This window comes from Tauraco erythrolophus, chromosome 6 (genome assembly GCF_009769465.1).
Source record: "Tauraco erythrolophus isolate bTauEry1 chromosome 6, bTauEry1.pri, whole genome shotgun sequence".
Classification (NCBI taxonomy): domain Eukaryota; kingdom Metazoa; phylum Chordata; class Aves; order Musophagiformes; family Musophagidae; genus Tauraco; species Tauraco erythrolophus.
In genome coordinates, this window is record NC_141470.1 from 16,713,703 (window position 1) to 16,730,176 (window position 16,474).

The 16,474-nt window shown below is 40.9% G+C and overlaps 1 protein-coding gene across 1 annotated transcript; it reads left to right on the top strand.

Annotated features, from left to right (window-relative positions):
- Positions 1-13,985: 13,985 nt before the first annotated feature.
- On the top strand, positions 13,986-15,532 carry FADD (Fas associated via death domain). The gene is made up of 2 exons (XM_009988059.2): positions 13,986-14,396; positions 14,902-15,532. Exons 1-2 carry the CDS (start codon positions 14,096-14,098, stop codon positions 15,186-15,188), a joined length of 588 nt encoding a protein of 195 aa, XP_009986361.2. The 5' UTR covers positions 13,986-14,095; the 3' UTR covers positions 15,189-15,532.
- Positions 15,533-16,474: the final 942 nt, after the last annotated feature.

The window sequence follows — 16,474 nt, forward strand, 5'->3', positions numbered from 1 at the left end:
AAGAGGAGGGAGTTGAGTATGTCGGGGCATTCCACTGATACACAAGCCATTGCATAAAAGGCAGGACTCGATTGATGGACAGCCTGGTGCATGTTGAAGGATGTGCTGCCGTTTTGCTCCCATCTTTGTGAGAAATGCTCTTCTTACAAATATGGAGGACCACGTTCTATTTCTGATAACGTTGTTGTTTTTTCTTTTGCACAAGCAGTAATGCAGGGAATTTTTATATTTCATTGATAGATAACGCTATTGACGTTGGTGTGCATTAATAAATGCAGGTACTTAGAATGTCTTGATAGAGATATTCTCTGAGAATTCGACTTTAACCTATTAATTAACTAACTAAATAAAAGTAAATTTTAAATAATAATAATAACACTAATTTAAAATATTTTTGGAACCCCAGGCTTGAAGGGCCATGGGGTAACTAGGTAACATATATGCAAAATCAGCTTTAGAGTGTACCCTGATATTCCTTTTGGCAGGAGAGAAACCACGTTAAGCCTACCAGACCGACTTGCTTTCCAAGACAGGGTTTAGCTCTGTGGGCAGACATCCATGTGTGAACCTGCAGGTCTGAAACAAGCAGAGCTCCTGCTGAGCTTTAGAGTCACATAAGTGCGTGGGGCGCTTCTGGAAATCTGTTGTGTACCCGAGATTGGGTACACTTGACTGGGACACTGCTCTCTTCAGAAACATCAGAAAAGCCAATCTGGAAAAGTTCTTTTTTTTTTTTTTTTTTTTTTATTTTATTTTTTTTTTACCAATGAACAACTGATGTGGATGAAGCTACCTCAGTGCCCCAGGCTGCATCAGCTGTGTTTGAGCAGTCCCCCAGCAGCTCATGGCCAGGCAGCAGCAGCACAATTTGGAGACCTTCCCAGCAGGTAGATGACCTCAGAGTGTTTTTGTTAAATGCCCCGAATTAACGAGCACACGTAGAGCTACAGGGACTCACACTGCCCTGCCTACTACTCGGACACTGTCATTGCTGAGGAAATTCCCTTTTTCCCATTGGTTTAGCACATCCCTTTCTCAGCCAGGTTTTTCTCTGTAGCCCTCTGTCCTCTGCAGGAGAAAGGAACCTGCACCCGCGTTTCACAGCCAGTTGCTCCCGCAGACTTTCTGCTGTTGAATGGCATTTCCCAGAGGCTGTGCCGGAGGAATAAATCCAAAACATGTCCCACTTACTGTCTTCAATGGAAGTTTTGCCTGCACTGGGGCTACAGGACCAGACCTTCAGTTAGTTATAGGACTTTTCTTTCGTCTTAAAATACTCTATCTTTTGTACAAGGAGCTTCCTTAAAGTATAAATCTAAAATCCTTACTTACAAAGCCTAGTTAAATGCCATCATTACAACTCTGTTTAAGCATAGTATGTTTTAGTTTTGCTTTGTCAAACGATAAACTGCACTTCCAAATAATATCGGTGCAATTAACCTCGTTTCTTTTATCGCGTTGTCTTGTCCATGGCACTTGCATTACAAATATAAAACTGAAAAATAAAATAAAAATTAAAGATTTCTTTAAAGTCTAACTACTGTATGGTTTGTTACAAAACCAAACGTCAAAAGACTGTTTTCAAGAGAAGTTAGTTGTTTCTTTTTTTCCTTTTCTTCTTTGCCAAACTAATTTAAAGATTAATGCTAGAGCTTTAAAAAAAATGCCATATTTAGCTTTTGATATATTATTTGTTTTAAAGTATGTGATAAACTTGATATTTTTCTGTAGTCTGTCCAAAGAAAGTAGCAGAAAAGAAATTATGTGGAAGAAAGAAAATGGTATTAACCAAATATTCTTGAAGCTTATTTAAAATATTGATCCAACCAAAGATTTTTATTAATAAAGGGCTTATATTTTGTTAACTCTTGTTTCTGTTGTATTTCAACTTGCAGGAATGTCACTATTTTTAAAATTTGTAACTTATGATAGCTAACTATTGTAGGGCCGAGTCCTGCCTGATTTATTCACACAATAAGCGTTGCGTCTGGTAGTAAGTGTTTACCAGATCAGACCCACTGACTGCAATAGGACTGTGAGTGGGAATAAATCAAGCAGAATTCTGTCTGTACACCTTACTGAAAAAGTGTTCTTCCTCTCATTCCTTGGTAGCCCAAAAGATCCCAAAGAAAGCCAACCATGAACTACCTATTCTGAAGGGAAATCTTAGGGGAACTTCCTTGAAAGGGATTTTACCTGTAAATACTTATCCAAAAGTATTCCCAACTTAATACTGACATTCCTGTAAACGGTAGAACTGTATCATGAACACATACTTACCAGAATTTTTCATTATTTGCCGAAATCATGAAATAGTAACAGTTGCTTATACTTGCTTTTGTACAGTAAATTGTTTGAAATTGAATTTTGTATATAAAAAACTGTATTACTACTTAGATAACTATAAAACTCTTTCATGGAATCATTTTTTTAAGACAAGCAAATATATACTAAATCTGTTTTAGTTCAGTTTTTCTTTGAAAACTTATTTGAAATAAACTTAAATATGCAAGAGTTTCTCCTGTGGGACAGGTTCTGTTCCCAGTCCTCCTTGTGCTCTGAGTGTGCAACTTTGAGTACTGTTAGATTTGAGAAATACAATAATTCGTGTTACAGTTCACCTACAACTGGATGTGTGATGCCCTTTCCAGTGCTCCTTGTGTACTCAGACAGCAGAGGCCAGAACTGAGATTTGTTTGCAGGTATTGCTTATTTCATTTCTAGACATCTTCCAAACAGCGTCGAAGGTAAATCCTGTCTTCTAGCTGCTTTAGATACCTATTTTGAGATTAAGTGAATCCCACCTAAGATGCATCTGTCTCTATGAGCACCAAGGGAGGTTTGGCTTCTAGCACAGATGTAGATGACTGCACCATAGACACTGAGTATTAAGAGATGGATCTTATCCTGGAAGCTTGAATTTTCTTCTTTTTTTAGTCTTGGGCATTTAGCAGAATGTAGGGTGAGACATTCAGAATGTAGCTGAGACATCTGAAATGGGCTCGAAATGAGGAAGAATGCTATTTGGTTTGGTCATTTAAATTGAAAATTTGACTCATTATTAAGAAAAAATGAAATGATAAAACTAAATGAATGAAACTCAGGGACTCATTTGACTGTGTCTTGCTGAATGCAGCTCTGAAGCAAAGCAGCTCAGGAAGCAGAAAGGCTACACTGTGTATATCATATTTTTATTGCTTTTTTGGGACCAGTACAAGCAAAGCTGGGCTCAGAACCTGACTTGCTGATTCCAATTTTTTCTCCTTCTCCCATTTACCTGTTCTGTGAGAAGGCAAAGCTTGAGCTTTTGTACATATTCTCCCTTTTTAGCCAGAAAATATTAATGCTCTAACTAATAAAATTTAGTTAAAAGGTGGGAATTCTGTTCTAAGATAATGGATAGGAGAAACAGATGGAGGTAAAAATCACTGCCTAGTTGGTAACTGGTTTGATTTTGTCAGTTCTTAAAGACAAAATTGTAGCTACGAGCTCATTAGTTGGAAGATAACGCCTCCCAGAAAGAGATCTGCACTGCAGTTGTGGTACTTTCATGAAAAGTGTTTTGTTCATATTTGTGATGCAAGTAGAAACAAGTTTTGTTTTTACCAATAGCAAATTTGAGGCAGGATTATTCTAACAAGGATTCACTGGAAGAGGGGAGGGAAAAAAAAGTTAATACAGAGAAGCAGGGATCTGGAAGTGACCAGGAAATAACCAAAAATACTTTAACATGACTCACAGCTACCATATGGACCAGGTTTGACGAAAGATAGCAATATTTGTACTCCTGCAGATACAGCTGAATTCTGTATTGATTTGATGGTATGTTTCTGCCATGGAATTAAGTACAAAACCCCATTTCCCAGCCCCACTTTGATTGAAGAGGAAAAAAAAAAACAAAACTAAAACTCAATGTGTCAATGTATCGAACAGGAAAATCATTATAGTGGTTTACTTAGTCCAAGAGCAAATGTGGACAGTAGTAGGAAAGATTACAGCTGGAAGTAGCTGTGTAGACCATTTTTGAACTGTTGCTAAAACACGCTGTTTGCTTTTTGCTACCCAGTTCGTGGCAAAGACACAACTTCAATTGGTGCATCTGAGGAGGAAATTGTACCCACCCTGTTGTGTTGACAGTAAGAGTCTGAATCTTCTGGATTTCCACGTAATTGTGTTTCTAAGATACTGTCTTACAAATATTTTGCAGTCTTAAATAGCTAAAGGGTGAATAAGTCTCAAGTCAAGGCACAGACACATTTCTATTTTTAAACCCTCAGTGCTCTCTGGTCCTGAGCTGTTAATGATCTTTTTGGCTGTTGTGATTTCCAATAAGCGATAATAAAGCAATTTACTTTTCATCTTGTTACCTCAGGAGTCTGAACTCTCCTGAAGTTTCGTAGATCACTTGGTCCATTTATATTTTCCTATGAAGTTTTCAGTGTAAACAACTCTTTCCTTTTGCCCCTGAAGAAACTGTGTCTTAAAATTTATATGGATTCCATTCAAACTCTGGTTCAAATCTTTTCACATTTGAATACTATTTATTCCATGACCAAACACAATATGCCATTTTTAGTACAGCAGAGAAAAACCAAAGTTCTTTTTTTACCTCCTTCTTATTTAGCCCAACAGGCCTTTCTCAAGAAGAAACTATTACTGTGACTTCTTTTTAATTTTAAGCTCTTTCCTTAATTTTTAATACCATGCATGCCACTTGATGGGAGGACATCTGAAGCCAAAGAAAACAATTCCTTTGACTCCCTCTGACTGCAACGCACTTTGCATGAGAGTAAGCGTTGCTTATTGAATGATTGGTTCCACTTACAATAAAAATTCATGATGCTTTGCGGTACTTTTAGAACTCAATGTCAGCTAAAGCCAAAATATATTGCTGCAGATGAATTGTGTGAGCAGGAAAGAGTTGTGCACGCTGTTGTGCTGGTTTCCATGAGGTTGAGGGCTCAGGCAATCAAAGGCATGACACAGTCGTATGAACTTAGTTACACGAGTCTGAAGATTTTCAGGTCATAGCTTTCATCTTTCTTAGTACCACCTGTGTGAAAAAATTCATGCCAAAATGGGAAATGTATCCATCAGAATGCCCATGAGAAGAAGAATGAAAACACAAAATATTTAGAAGAATGATTGTGATGAACAAATGTAAAGGCATAACAAAGTCCGTTTTTCAGAGCAAGAGTTAAATGCAGGTAGTTAAGGAATCTTTCTTAGAGCAGAAGAGAAGGTTATTCCCTATTTTTGCTTCTAAATTAAAAAAGAGCAGCCATCTTCTCTGGTTGAAATACAAGAGACAGGGTCTAGGGAAAAGGTGCAAATAGGGAAGGGAGGAAGAAAAGGCTTTCCACTGGTGTTCTCAGATCCAAGTTAGCTGGCAGATCAGCCACAGAAGTTCTTTTTCAGGGAAGAGAATTTCTTCCTAAGGTGAGGACATCTTGTAGGTAGGTTATCAGGTAGCCTTTGCCAATGTTTTTGTAGCGATGTGCAATCTCATCCTGCCAAGCGGTGCAATACTGTTGATCTTGCATTCAGATTAAAGCTGGAAGGCTTTGGTCCTTTGGAAGGAAATGGATAAAAACAGAGTAAGAAAGAGAAGACCTCTCCGGCATCAGTGAGGCCTTGGCGACTGTGCCGTCTCCACTGATGTACTGAATTGCAAATAACACTATGATCCTTGGCAATCAAAAATAAACTGTTCCTCTAGGAATGCACTTATTTTTAACATTGATCTGAACGATTTGTAAACTCTCACACAGCTTTCAACATTGACTTCAGGCCCCAATTGGTACAAGCCCTTCGGTTCTCTAGCAGGTAAGTCTCTCAAGCCTCAAAAGCCATGTGCAGGTAAGTGACTGATGTGCCTGTGTTGCCTGCCTTGAACAGAGACAGCAGGGTTGCATCATCATGGTGTGGAATTCCCATCTGTCCTGGTAGGAGCATGTAATTAGCTGAGCAGCTCACGTTTCTTAATGTCTTAATCTTCAAAATACATCTGTAGGTAAAGAAGGTAGGTAATTACAAGTAATTAGCCATCAAGTGGGAAAGTGATAAATCTTAGCAGGCTACACTACTCTAGGCTTACTGCAAGACCTCTGAGGTCAGCAAGAGATGGTCTGCATAACGAAACAGCTCTGCAAGCTGGTGGATTCCGGGCCACGCTCCTAGAGTTATTTAGGTATTTTACTCCACTCAGGCACTGTTGGGAGTGGGAGGGAGTTGGGAGCAGGGAAGGAACAGTGAAAGTCTTGAGAGTAAATGAACGTGAATTTCAGCTACATATTTCTGGCTTCAAAGAGCGGAAGAAGTAAAACCAAGAGTCAGTTCTGAAATTCTACTAAACCTCTTCACTTTTATCTTTTTGAATTTTAATTCTGAAACAAAATTTCTCCACATCTTTAAGATGCTTGTCTTTTAGCTCGGACCAAAGAAAGCTGTATTGCTAAGCTGGTAGTCACATCTGGGTCTTCTTGTGGATAAGAAACGACAGTTAGTCGTTTCCAGGTTCAGGTACTTGGGAAAGATGTAATACAGGCTACTTCTGCTTTAAAAAGCCTCACTCCAAAATTGGTGAATAACAGCAGACCCGTGTGTTTATATGTATGTTTGAGAGACAAAGAGCCTGAGCTTGGGCCTGATCTTATGTTGCAAGTCTTTTATTTTCAGTTGAACAAGCATGTCTTGATAAAAAAGAAAATACAGTATGTGAATTTTTTGAGGGTAAGAAGAAAAAGCTGTGGTGTGTAAATTTCTTACTTTTTCTAAATTATACAGACTGTGAGGAAAATATATAAATGCTATCTATTATATTATACTAATCCATTTTGCTCTCAGTAAGTCACGCTCCTTCATAGACTTTTCATCTCTGGGAACAAACGCTACAAGTTTCTGTTATGTTGGTGTATGAAAATGAATTCCAAATTGTGGCTTAAGACTAATTTGTATCTGGTTCTTACTACAACACTGCGCACTAGCTGAAATTAAAGTGTTTCTTTAGAAAGCAGAAAATAATATTTACCCCCGCAAAGAATAAAGGGAGGGGCTCGATGAAACCAGATTTGCTTTGTTATTATATCTAAATTCCTGTGAGTAACTAACCTAGTCATATCCTGTGTCACTTAATGGTTGCATGATACTATTCACGTTTTAAAAGGAAATGAGCACTCCAGATAATAACTGTACTGTGTTTGAGCAGACAATCTCTAGACAAACTCTCTAATCAGATTTGAAAAAAAAATACACACCTTCCAACTTCAGTGACGGTGATCTGATGACTCAGATGGAAAATACTGTATTGGCACGTTCTTGAAGAGAAGAGCAGAAATCCACTGATCTTTTCTCTAATGTGTAATTCTCCTGCCAATCTCAGATATTTAAGGTAATGCTTGTTTTTCTCTTGGTTTGTCATTATCTCTAGTCACTGTAGTGAGCTCACAACACCTGAGTTTAACTCAGAGATCAAGCAGGTGTGACCAGGTGCATTCACCTGTATTTATTAAAGCAAATTTTTAGTAACTCTGGAAGACAGTTGGAGGCCAAGATATTTTCTGGTCTGTGAAGAGGCCATTCTGTAGGCTGGACACAGAGACATGGGTGGGGAAAAGTTACATTTTTCACACCACCTTTGTGACAACGACCAGGTCTAAAGCAGAATCCGTTAATGCAAAAGAGATTACAACTGAAATATTCACAGACAAAAAAAAATAAAAATCCCTGCTGCAATGCTATGAGGCAGGCAATTGAGTGCTGCTGTACTCAGTAAGGAAAGGGGGGAAAAGCCCTTTCCTTAGGTGGATGGATGAAGTCCTGTGGTATAAGACTATTTGCATGTTTGTCAGAAATACTTCCAAGTGATGCAAACCAGTGCACAATTGATTCAATTTCTGCAAAATAATTTATTTTGAGTTATCCTAATGTTTTTTATAGCTGCTCAGAATACTGAATTTTCCAATGCAAAGGAGGAGACCAAAGAAAAGCACTTCCATTTATTTTCTATCCAAGAAAATAAATCTTAACGTGGTAAGTATTTACCTTTTTGTGGTTTTATTGGGCTTGGGAACTGGCAACACAGCAGCTCAAGAAAATAAATAAAAAATTTATATACTCTTCAGAAATAAATTAGTATTAGCTTTCAAGCCTGGCAATCAGAACCACCAGATTATTTCCCTGGATGAATAGCAACTTCCAGGTCATATCTTAACTTTGTTTGCTTCGTTCTCAGCCAGTCAGAGAGCCCATCACCATGCAGTGGGGCACGGTCCCCAACACGGGTTTGAGAGTCAATGGGTCGGAATGAGCGTTGGACTCACAAATGACGTAAGTACAGTGGCTCTTCACCACCCCAAGGGAGATGCTTTGCCTTCAGACCCACGCCGGTATCTCTGCGCAGCACTGCAGAAGACAGGCGTGCGGACATGCCTCGGCATAAATTAACACAACATTTGGCACCTCTGCGTCGTATTCTGCCGTAGGTTTATCTTCAGGAGGAGATTGCTCAGAATAGCTGCTTCACATGGCAATTCTGAGGTAACCCTCCGAGAACGGACACTTCCAATGCTCTGCAGGCCAGCTTAGTCTAGTTCCAGCAAGGACTGAATAGAATAAAAATATAAAGGGCCCAAAAAGAGATGTAATAATCACTTTCTACTATTTGGGGAGGTTTTTTATTTCCTCCCTGGCTTATTTCACAAGGACATTCCTGTGCGGACAACCCTCATTTTCTGTTTTCTCTGTTCTTCTGTTTTTCCAAGTGTAAAATTGATGTTGCAGAGCTTAAGTAATAAATATGGTTTAGAGGAATGAAATGTGCTGGTCTAATATATACACATAGCTTTATTGACATGTCAAATGTTTATCTGAATGATTTCATACTTACATGGTATGATGAAAATTCACTACAAAAATAGGTAAAAAGTCAGGTCAGAGGTTTTTAGCTGGAGAAAATAAACAAAAGTCTACAATTTACCCTTCCCTTAAAGTTAAACTAACTTCTTCCAACAATAATACAACTATAACTATATCAACAGAATTATATCAACACTTCTTCTGTTTCAATGTTAAGTTCAAGCATCTGTTAACAACCTATTGCTTGTTGCTGTTACTTGGCCAGATCTTTTTATCTGTATGCAACCTATTCATACCAGAGTTCACTTTCTCTTCAATACTTATTTACTTTTCCCACAATCTGCTTCTAATTTTCTCCCTTTCAACCCACAATAATTTGACATTTCTTATAGGCCCTTTTGTCTGGGACTGTTTTCTCCTAGGATCCTAAGTCTCTTCACAAATAGTTTCTTTACTTGAGCACTTCTTTCTACGCTAGACATTATAGCAACAGAGAGGTAATATCTGACAAAAGAAACATGGACAGGTCAATTCATCCACAAAAGAAAATGCAGAAACTGTTGTCTTTGCAGAAAACCTGTGTTTTAGGATTTTGGAAACAATGGATGACAGGCATCGAATAAGTATATTAAGAAATTTTATGGAAATCAGTTTATTCACTGCAGGAGTAAAAAAGCAAGCAAGCAAGCAAAAAACCTGTTACTGCCCAATCCAGCTAGTATCCAGGGGTTTGCATTGTTTTAATACTGCTCTTATCTTGATGACAACAAAGAAAAACTGAGATGTTCCTAATTCCCTTGAGAGAGAATGGCAGTTATAATGAAAGAAGTGCACAACTGACGAGACCTCAAAAGAGAAACAATTTCTCAGCACTGAGGCAGGATTAAATACATCTAGTCTACACCAAAATGTTTGTCCAACCTATGTCTCAGAACTGTCACAGGCAAGAATTTTGAACTTGCCCTGGGTCATTTGTTATTGAATTGTCTGGTAAGTTAGAAAAGTTATTGAAGCTGCTTCATTTAAAAACAGTGTAGCTCCTAAATACTTCAGTTTCTATGGACTCAGACTAGAAACTCCATCCCATCATGTTTCTCATTACTCAATCAAAAAGGCAAGAGTACCTCCCTCTAGCTGCCGTGCTTTTGAAAGCCCTGTGCAGTCCACCCGTAGGGTGTGCATCAGCGTATAGATTTCTCTTACCACAACGGAATGCCTTGAATTTTGACGCCACCTCCACTGTATGGATATTTCCCTTTTTCCTTCCACTTGCAAAAAAAAAGAAACAAATATCCTTTTGACAATTTTGCCTCCCCCTTGACAGTCAGCCAATCTATTAAGCAGTTTGTAAAGAAACAGCCGTAGATCAGCAAGCTCTCTTTGACTTGATTCCAGTTTCTGCCTCTGAAGACACCAATTGACTATCTCTTCATCCTGCATATTATTTAAAGCAACTATACCGTCAGGTTTGTCAAGATATAGTCCTGATCCACTGAGTCTTTCACCTCTCTCTGCTCTAAAAACCAGACACGAGGTCTTAAGAAGCACATCCTTTGCACCTTACAAAGCCAGGAGCAGAGCTTTGCCCTCGTGTGACAGGACTGAACTAATAGCAGTGATTTAATCTTTAAACATATCAAAGGTAAGCAAAGGACATACGAAGCAGTAGGTATGTAGCTCAGAACAAAAGCGAAGTAGTAAAATACATGTATTAACACTGGAAACTCTACCAGTGTGTGCAGCCCTCACTGTGGGCCTCAGAAAGAAGAGACAGTCCTTTGAATATCTGCGTTACTGTCTCCGATTTGAGCGTGCCATGTACTGTGCTGAAGTAGCTATGTTGCAACCGGTATCGCTAGATTAAAACCAGTTCTGGTGTGCCAACAGCAGGCTGCAGGCGCATCCCTTGGCAAAGAAAGGGGCTGGCTGGAAAGAGTAGGCAAGCTGTTAATATTTGCAGAAAGCTAGTGGTCATATCAAGACTAAGTTGCTTGGCAGTAACAGAGAAAAGAGTCATCAAAGGTGGGCTCAGCAACTTGTACACTTGTTAATGAGCATTAATAGCAAACCAGATTACATCAGAGGGATTGCAGCACAGGCAGAAAACGTCAGATGTTTCCACAACCCCACAGCAGATCAGAGTATGACGCTAGAGTAAAGAAGGGCCAGTCAGAGACGTTTGCCTTGGCTGGAAAACACAAAACATCTTCTGAAGTTCCCAGGCAAACTCATCTCAGTCACCCGCGGTTCAGTACAGCCGCATACGTTTTACCAAACCGTTTACTATTTGGGGCACGTGGATTAATATAACGCTTTTTAGGTAAGTCAGGAACCCTCCCAAGCAACCCTTCAGCCACCCTGCGTTTATTCACGCAAGGCGACGGCGCGCTGACTCCGCACAGGGCAGCCAGGCGTTTCGCGGTCCCGTGTCCACCGTCCCTAAGGGGGTGTTTGTTGCCTGACGGTCCCGGTTACCGACACCTCTCTGAAGGCTCGGCAGAAACGAACCTTTTTTTGCTTTCTTTGCCCTGCTCCTCCAGCGAAGACCACGAAGTCAGACGACTCAGTCTGAAACACTCCCAGGCTTCGAGCTCCCTCTGCAGTATTTTGCAAGAAATCGTCTCACCTCAAGAAACCTCTGAATTATTTGGGTAGGAACTGGATCTTTTATAGCACTTAAATTTCCGGGAAACTTCCACTGAAATCTGAGCTGGTCTAATAAATTATTTCTATTAAGTTTCATTCTGATGTGGAGCGGTTATGGTCTGTTGACCTTGGCAAACACCCTCTTTGCTAAAGCCCCGTGAAGTGCTTTCAAAGGAAATAACTGGAGGAAAGCAAGTTGCTTGGGTATTTTCATCTGTGAACGCGTCACAGTAGAGTTAACGGGTCTGATTCAGACGCCATAAAAGGGACTACTCAATTGCTATGCCAGGCATCGGGAGTAAGTTTAAAAGCATTTAAGCTATGATTTATGTCTTAATTAAATGATGATTTGTATCTTTTAGTTCCATGTTTGCTACCAATTTAAGACTCCCTGCTGCGTGGAATTGCTTTCAGACGTCCTCGTACATCAGTGTCGAGTCTGGCCGCTAAGTTCGTATGAACCTGCTAAAATCTCAGTTGCTGTTGCTTTCAATCGCATGTCACAGGATAGAGAATAAAGGTATAATTGCACGGATTTAGATTTCCTTCATGTAGATTTGTCTCTGAATTCGGCCAGCTGCCATCACCAGGCGCAAGCTGTGCACCATGTGACTTGGTTCCTCCTGTTTCGTGAGAGTCATCTTTCTTGGCAAAATTAAAATGAGATTTCATTTAACTGGATTTTATACTGCATATATTGTTACTAGGGCTTACATCTGCTTTCCAAATCCACATGCTGCAAATATATTTCTCTTTGGCATCACACTGCGTTTTCTATTTATGTTCTTTCATTCAGTTTAAAGTATATTCAGGGCTGCAAATAGAATAAGACCCTGAAACAGGTTAATTCCCTCCAATATGCAGCATTTAGGGACTACACAAAAATCTCTCTTTTAAACAGGTTTAAAATTTTACCCGAGAGCCTGGCAGTAATATTCACATTAGCTGCTTTTTGAGGTTGGCATGATTAGATGACCTGTCATCTTTCCTGGATGAGGAACGTAAAGGAGGTGGGGCAAAAAAAGGAGGCTGATGGAAATCCTAAATTTATTATGAATTTTGGGATTGTCTGGTTAAAAATCAAAGAAAATATTGCTAGTGCTATAGCAAAGGAAATTATTTTAAGGGAATGCTTACTTGGAGGAGATGAGGTTGCCCCATGTTCATATAACCTGGGAGGATTATGTGGGAAAAAAATCTTGTATTCAGTATGAAATATGTATTTTCTGTGGATGCATAGATGGATTTCATGCATGAAGCCAGTTCCATATATTGGCTTTCTTGATCATGTGTAAGACTAGCTCTGTGTAACAGACTGAAAGAGGATGCTGAAAATCTAGCAGTTTTATCTAAGGAGGGCTTGTGCCTGTGGGAGTTTTAGAAATGTCTGGGGAGTAGTTGCTCCTCACGTTGGAATGTGAGATGGGAGAAGTAGATGTGGAAAATGATAATGCTTAAGGTTGTGTATCTGAGACTCCAATCTCTTTATGACAAGGACTGTAGGTCTCTGTGTGTTGCAACAATAATAAATTAAAGGCTATACTGAAAACAGTTTAGTAATGGGGTAGCTTGGGAAATCAACATGCCAGTGTTCACAGATGGAACAAGGAAAATCCTAACCTACCTACATGTGCTGTGAAGAAAAAACGTTTTTTCTCAGCTTTGGGGACCTACCAAACAATAAGATGAACTTGAACTCTCTCATTTAAGAAAAGTTGACCACCTGTCACCTTGTATAAAAATTGTCTTTAAAAGGACTTAACATTTGCCCTATTTCTTCCCTTTTAAAGGTCAGGAGTTATTTCACATCACAGTTAATCTTTGTGAGGAACAAAGCCCAGCCTGCAAGCCCTGTGTTCCAGGGAAAGGCAGAGGGTCTCCAGGGGCAGCCGAGGACGCGCAGGGAGGGCAGATGCTGCTGTCCCAGACAGCTGCCGGGGGAAACACAGCGGGAGTAACAGTGTCTCTTTGGGAGCAGGACTCTAACGTGCCCTTTCTTGCTCTTTGTCGAGCAAATCCTTTCATCGTTGTACTGCTCTCTTTTTCCCCTTTTGCAAAGTATCCCAAGAAGTAACCCTTGTAGATTTAAGTGCCCCGCAAGGCGGCCAATAGCTCTGTAACAACGAGGGAACCGACAGCTCCCGAACCCAGGGCTCGGCCGAGGCTGAGGCGCAAGGACTCAGCCAGCTGCTCCTGCAGGAGGAGACCGCCTGTGCCGAGCTCGGCTCCCCACACCGTCGCAAAACGAGCCCGTTCGCCTCCGGCGGCTTTGGAGCACTGCGCGCTTCCCAAAATCGGGCTGCCCAGCGCCGGAGGTAAGCACCACCCCTCACGGGACACCCCGACACGCCGCCATCTTACGGCGGCAGGACGTGAACCCGCCGCCTTCCTCACGTGACTTCCGGCTAAGGCCACTGCCGGCGCGCGGGCGCTCCGGTATCGCGGCGCCGCGTAGGGCCGGGCCGGGCAGTCGCTCCCTGAAGACAGGAACACAGTCCGCCTCCGGAGGGCGGGGGATTTTCCGCCAGCCTTGTCCGCGCAGCCCGTGTCTCGCCCCGGGCCTGGCGGTGGTCGCGGTGTAGGCCTCGGCCCCATGGATCCGTTTTTGGCTCTGCTACACTCTTTTTCCTTGAGCCTCTCGGACGGTGAGCTCTCTTCCCTGAAGTTTCTCTGCCGGGACAAGATTGGGAAGAGGAAGCTTGAGGCTGTCCGAAATGGCAGGGAGCTCTTCAATATCCTTCTCGAGCAGCAGCTGATCGCAAGCGACAACGTATCGTTTCTTGAAGGCTTGCTGGAGAGCATTCAAAGAAAAGATTTGGTCGTACAGCTAAAGCAGTTCGTGGAGCGAAGAGAACTTAATGATCCTCATGATCAACCAGACGAGCATGAAAAACGTAGGTGCATTGGTTTTTTCTTTTTTTTTTTTTTTTTTTAATTTCGTGTTCCCCCCGGCCCCCCTCCAAGCAACCCCAGTAAATGTGTATGCATCCTCTCGCTGTGGCTGTGCTTAGAGCAGACACCGAGCATGGCTGCCCTCAGGTGCCTGCTGTGGCTGAGCCCACTGCTAAGGGTGCTTCCGCTGCTGACTGCTGCACAGGGCTGTGTTGAACCCTGGGAACGTACCATGAGGGCAGGGTATGCTGCAAACCGCTTTCCAGGGTGGAAATTTCTTCCCTTTTTCATTCGAATGGTCACTTGGAAGTCGTGCAGTGTACTTGGGATTCTTGAGTATATCCGGCGGCTTTTCAGAACATGATGGGACTTTTTAGTGTATGTGATGCAGCAAGAGTAGTAGCATGTTGTAAAAAGACAAACAAAAGAACTCCAAAAATCTTTTAAAAATTTTCCTGTATTTCTTAATAAATTCATCACTAACTTGCTATATTTCTGCTATTTCAGGTCTGCTGGATGCAGCTATTGAAGTCATATGTGAAAATGTTGGGAGAGACTGGAGAATGCTGATACGAAAACTTGACATTTCCGAAGTGAGAATAGACAGAATAGTGGCAGCCAATCCATTTAATTTGCGTGAACAGTTGCTTCAGTCACTTCGAGAGTGGCGGAAACAGAAGGGAAAAGATGCAAAGGTGACTGACTTAATAAAAGCTCTTCGGGGCTGTAACATGAATTTGGTGGCAGACAAAGTTGAACAGACTCTCTTGCCACTGAACACTGGAACCAGGTGAAATCAACATAAAAACACTTCCACGTCCCACAGATATGGATGGAAAAAGTAAAAGTGCCTTCTACTCTTCTGAACCAAAGTCAGTATCATTGGGTCTGTTACTTGTTCTGCCATTAATTTATGTGCCTGAATAGGTTGATTTGTGGTCAGATGAATATTAACATAAAACCAAATTCCTTTCAGGTAATGCTTTGTAGTTTGATGCTTCCTTTAAGAGATTTTAACTTTTTAGAAGACGTAAACTCCTGTTTTGTAAAAATTCTCACACTTCTGTTCTACCAGCCACCTGAAAAACAAGATTTGCTGTACTGCATGTATTTTTCAGATATATCTTCTCTGGAAATACGTCCACTTCTGAGGGAAGTGTAATTTAAAATTCCGTGGGGAGGTTGGATTTTTGGGGAATTTTTTGTGGCCTCTTATAACTGTACTGTGAAAGGGGGAAGGAGTAGACCTCTTAGGCTACTCAAAAAGAAAACCCAGTACACAGCTAAGATAATCTATTCCATAATTTGTCAAATATATTTACTTTCTGTAAAAGGATACTAAGACAACTGTAACCTCAGACCTTAAGACTGCAGTGCAAGAGGGCTAGTAACTATTGTGGCAGCTTTCTCTTGGCAGAAAATGTGCCTGGGTTGAAAACGAACTAGTTGAAATCAAATGTCTGTATCAAGTGCCTTCATCATCCTGAAGGAAATGTTCTCCCGAAACTATCAGAGAAATTGTGTGTGTCTTACAGATGTTTACAGCAGCCTTTTTTTACTGCTGTGAACTTTTCAAGATTCTTTACGAGGAATCCCAGGGTCTGGTCATACTTGCTGGAAGTTGCAGCTCACCTCATAAGTAAAGCGCAGTTGTCTGTGCTCGTGGGAACAGAAGTGTGTACTGCTACAAATACCTAGAAAACAAATTGGTTTCTTTTTAGCCGAGGGGTGGGAAAGCCTATGGAGAGCAAATATATAGCACTCACTTTCCTCTAGTGGTAGCTGGTGAAGATCAGCTGTCTTTCACCACAGTCTGTTCTCTTCAAAGGTCGCTCCAGATCCAATAGCTCTTTCAAGTCCTCTGCAATTTTTTAGTTCGTTCCTTTTCCTTTACGTTTTTTGAAAGTGATGGTGAGCAACTCACAGAGGAAAGAGGATTTATGAATGAGACCAGATCTAGTTTTAAGCTTTAATTTGGAACAGATTTCAAAAAATGGCCTTCATGCCTAACCTAAGACTGTAAAAATTGCACAAGCTTCAAGACATGCAGGGCTATAGAGGCCTCTGGGGACTATCCCCT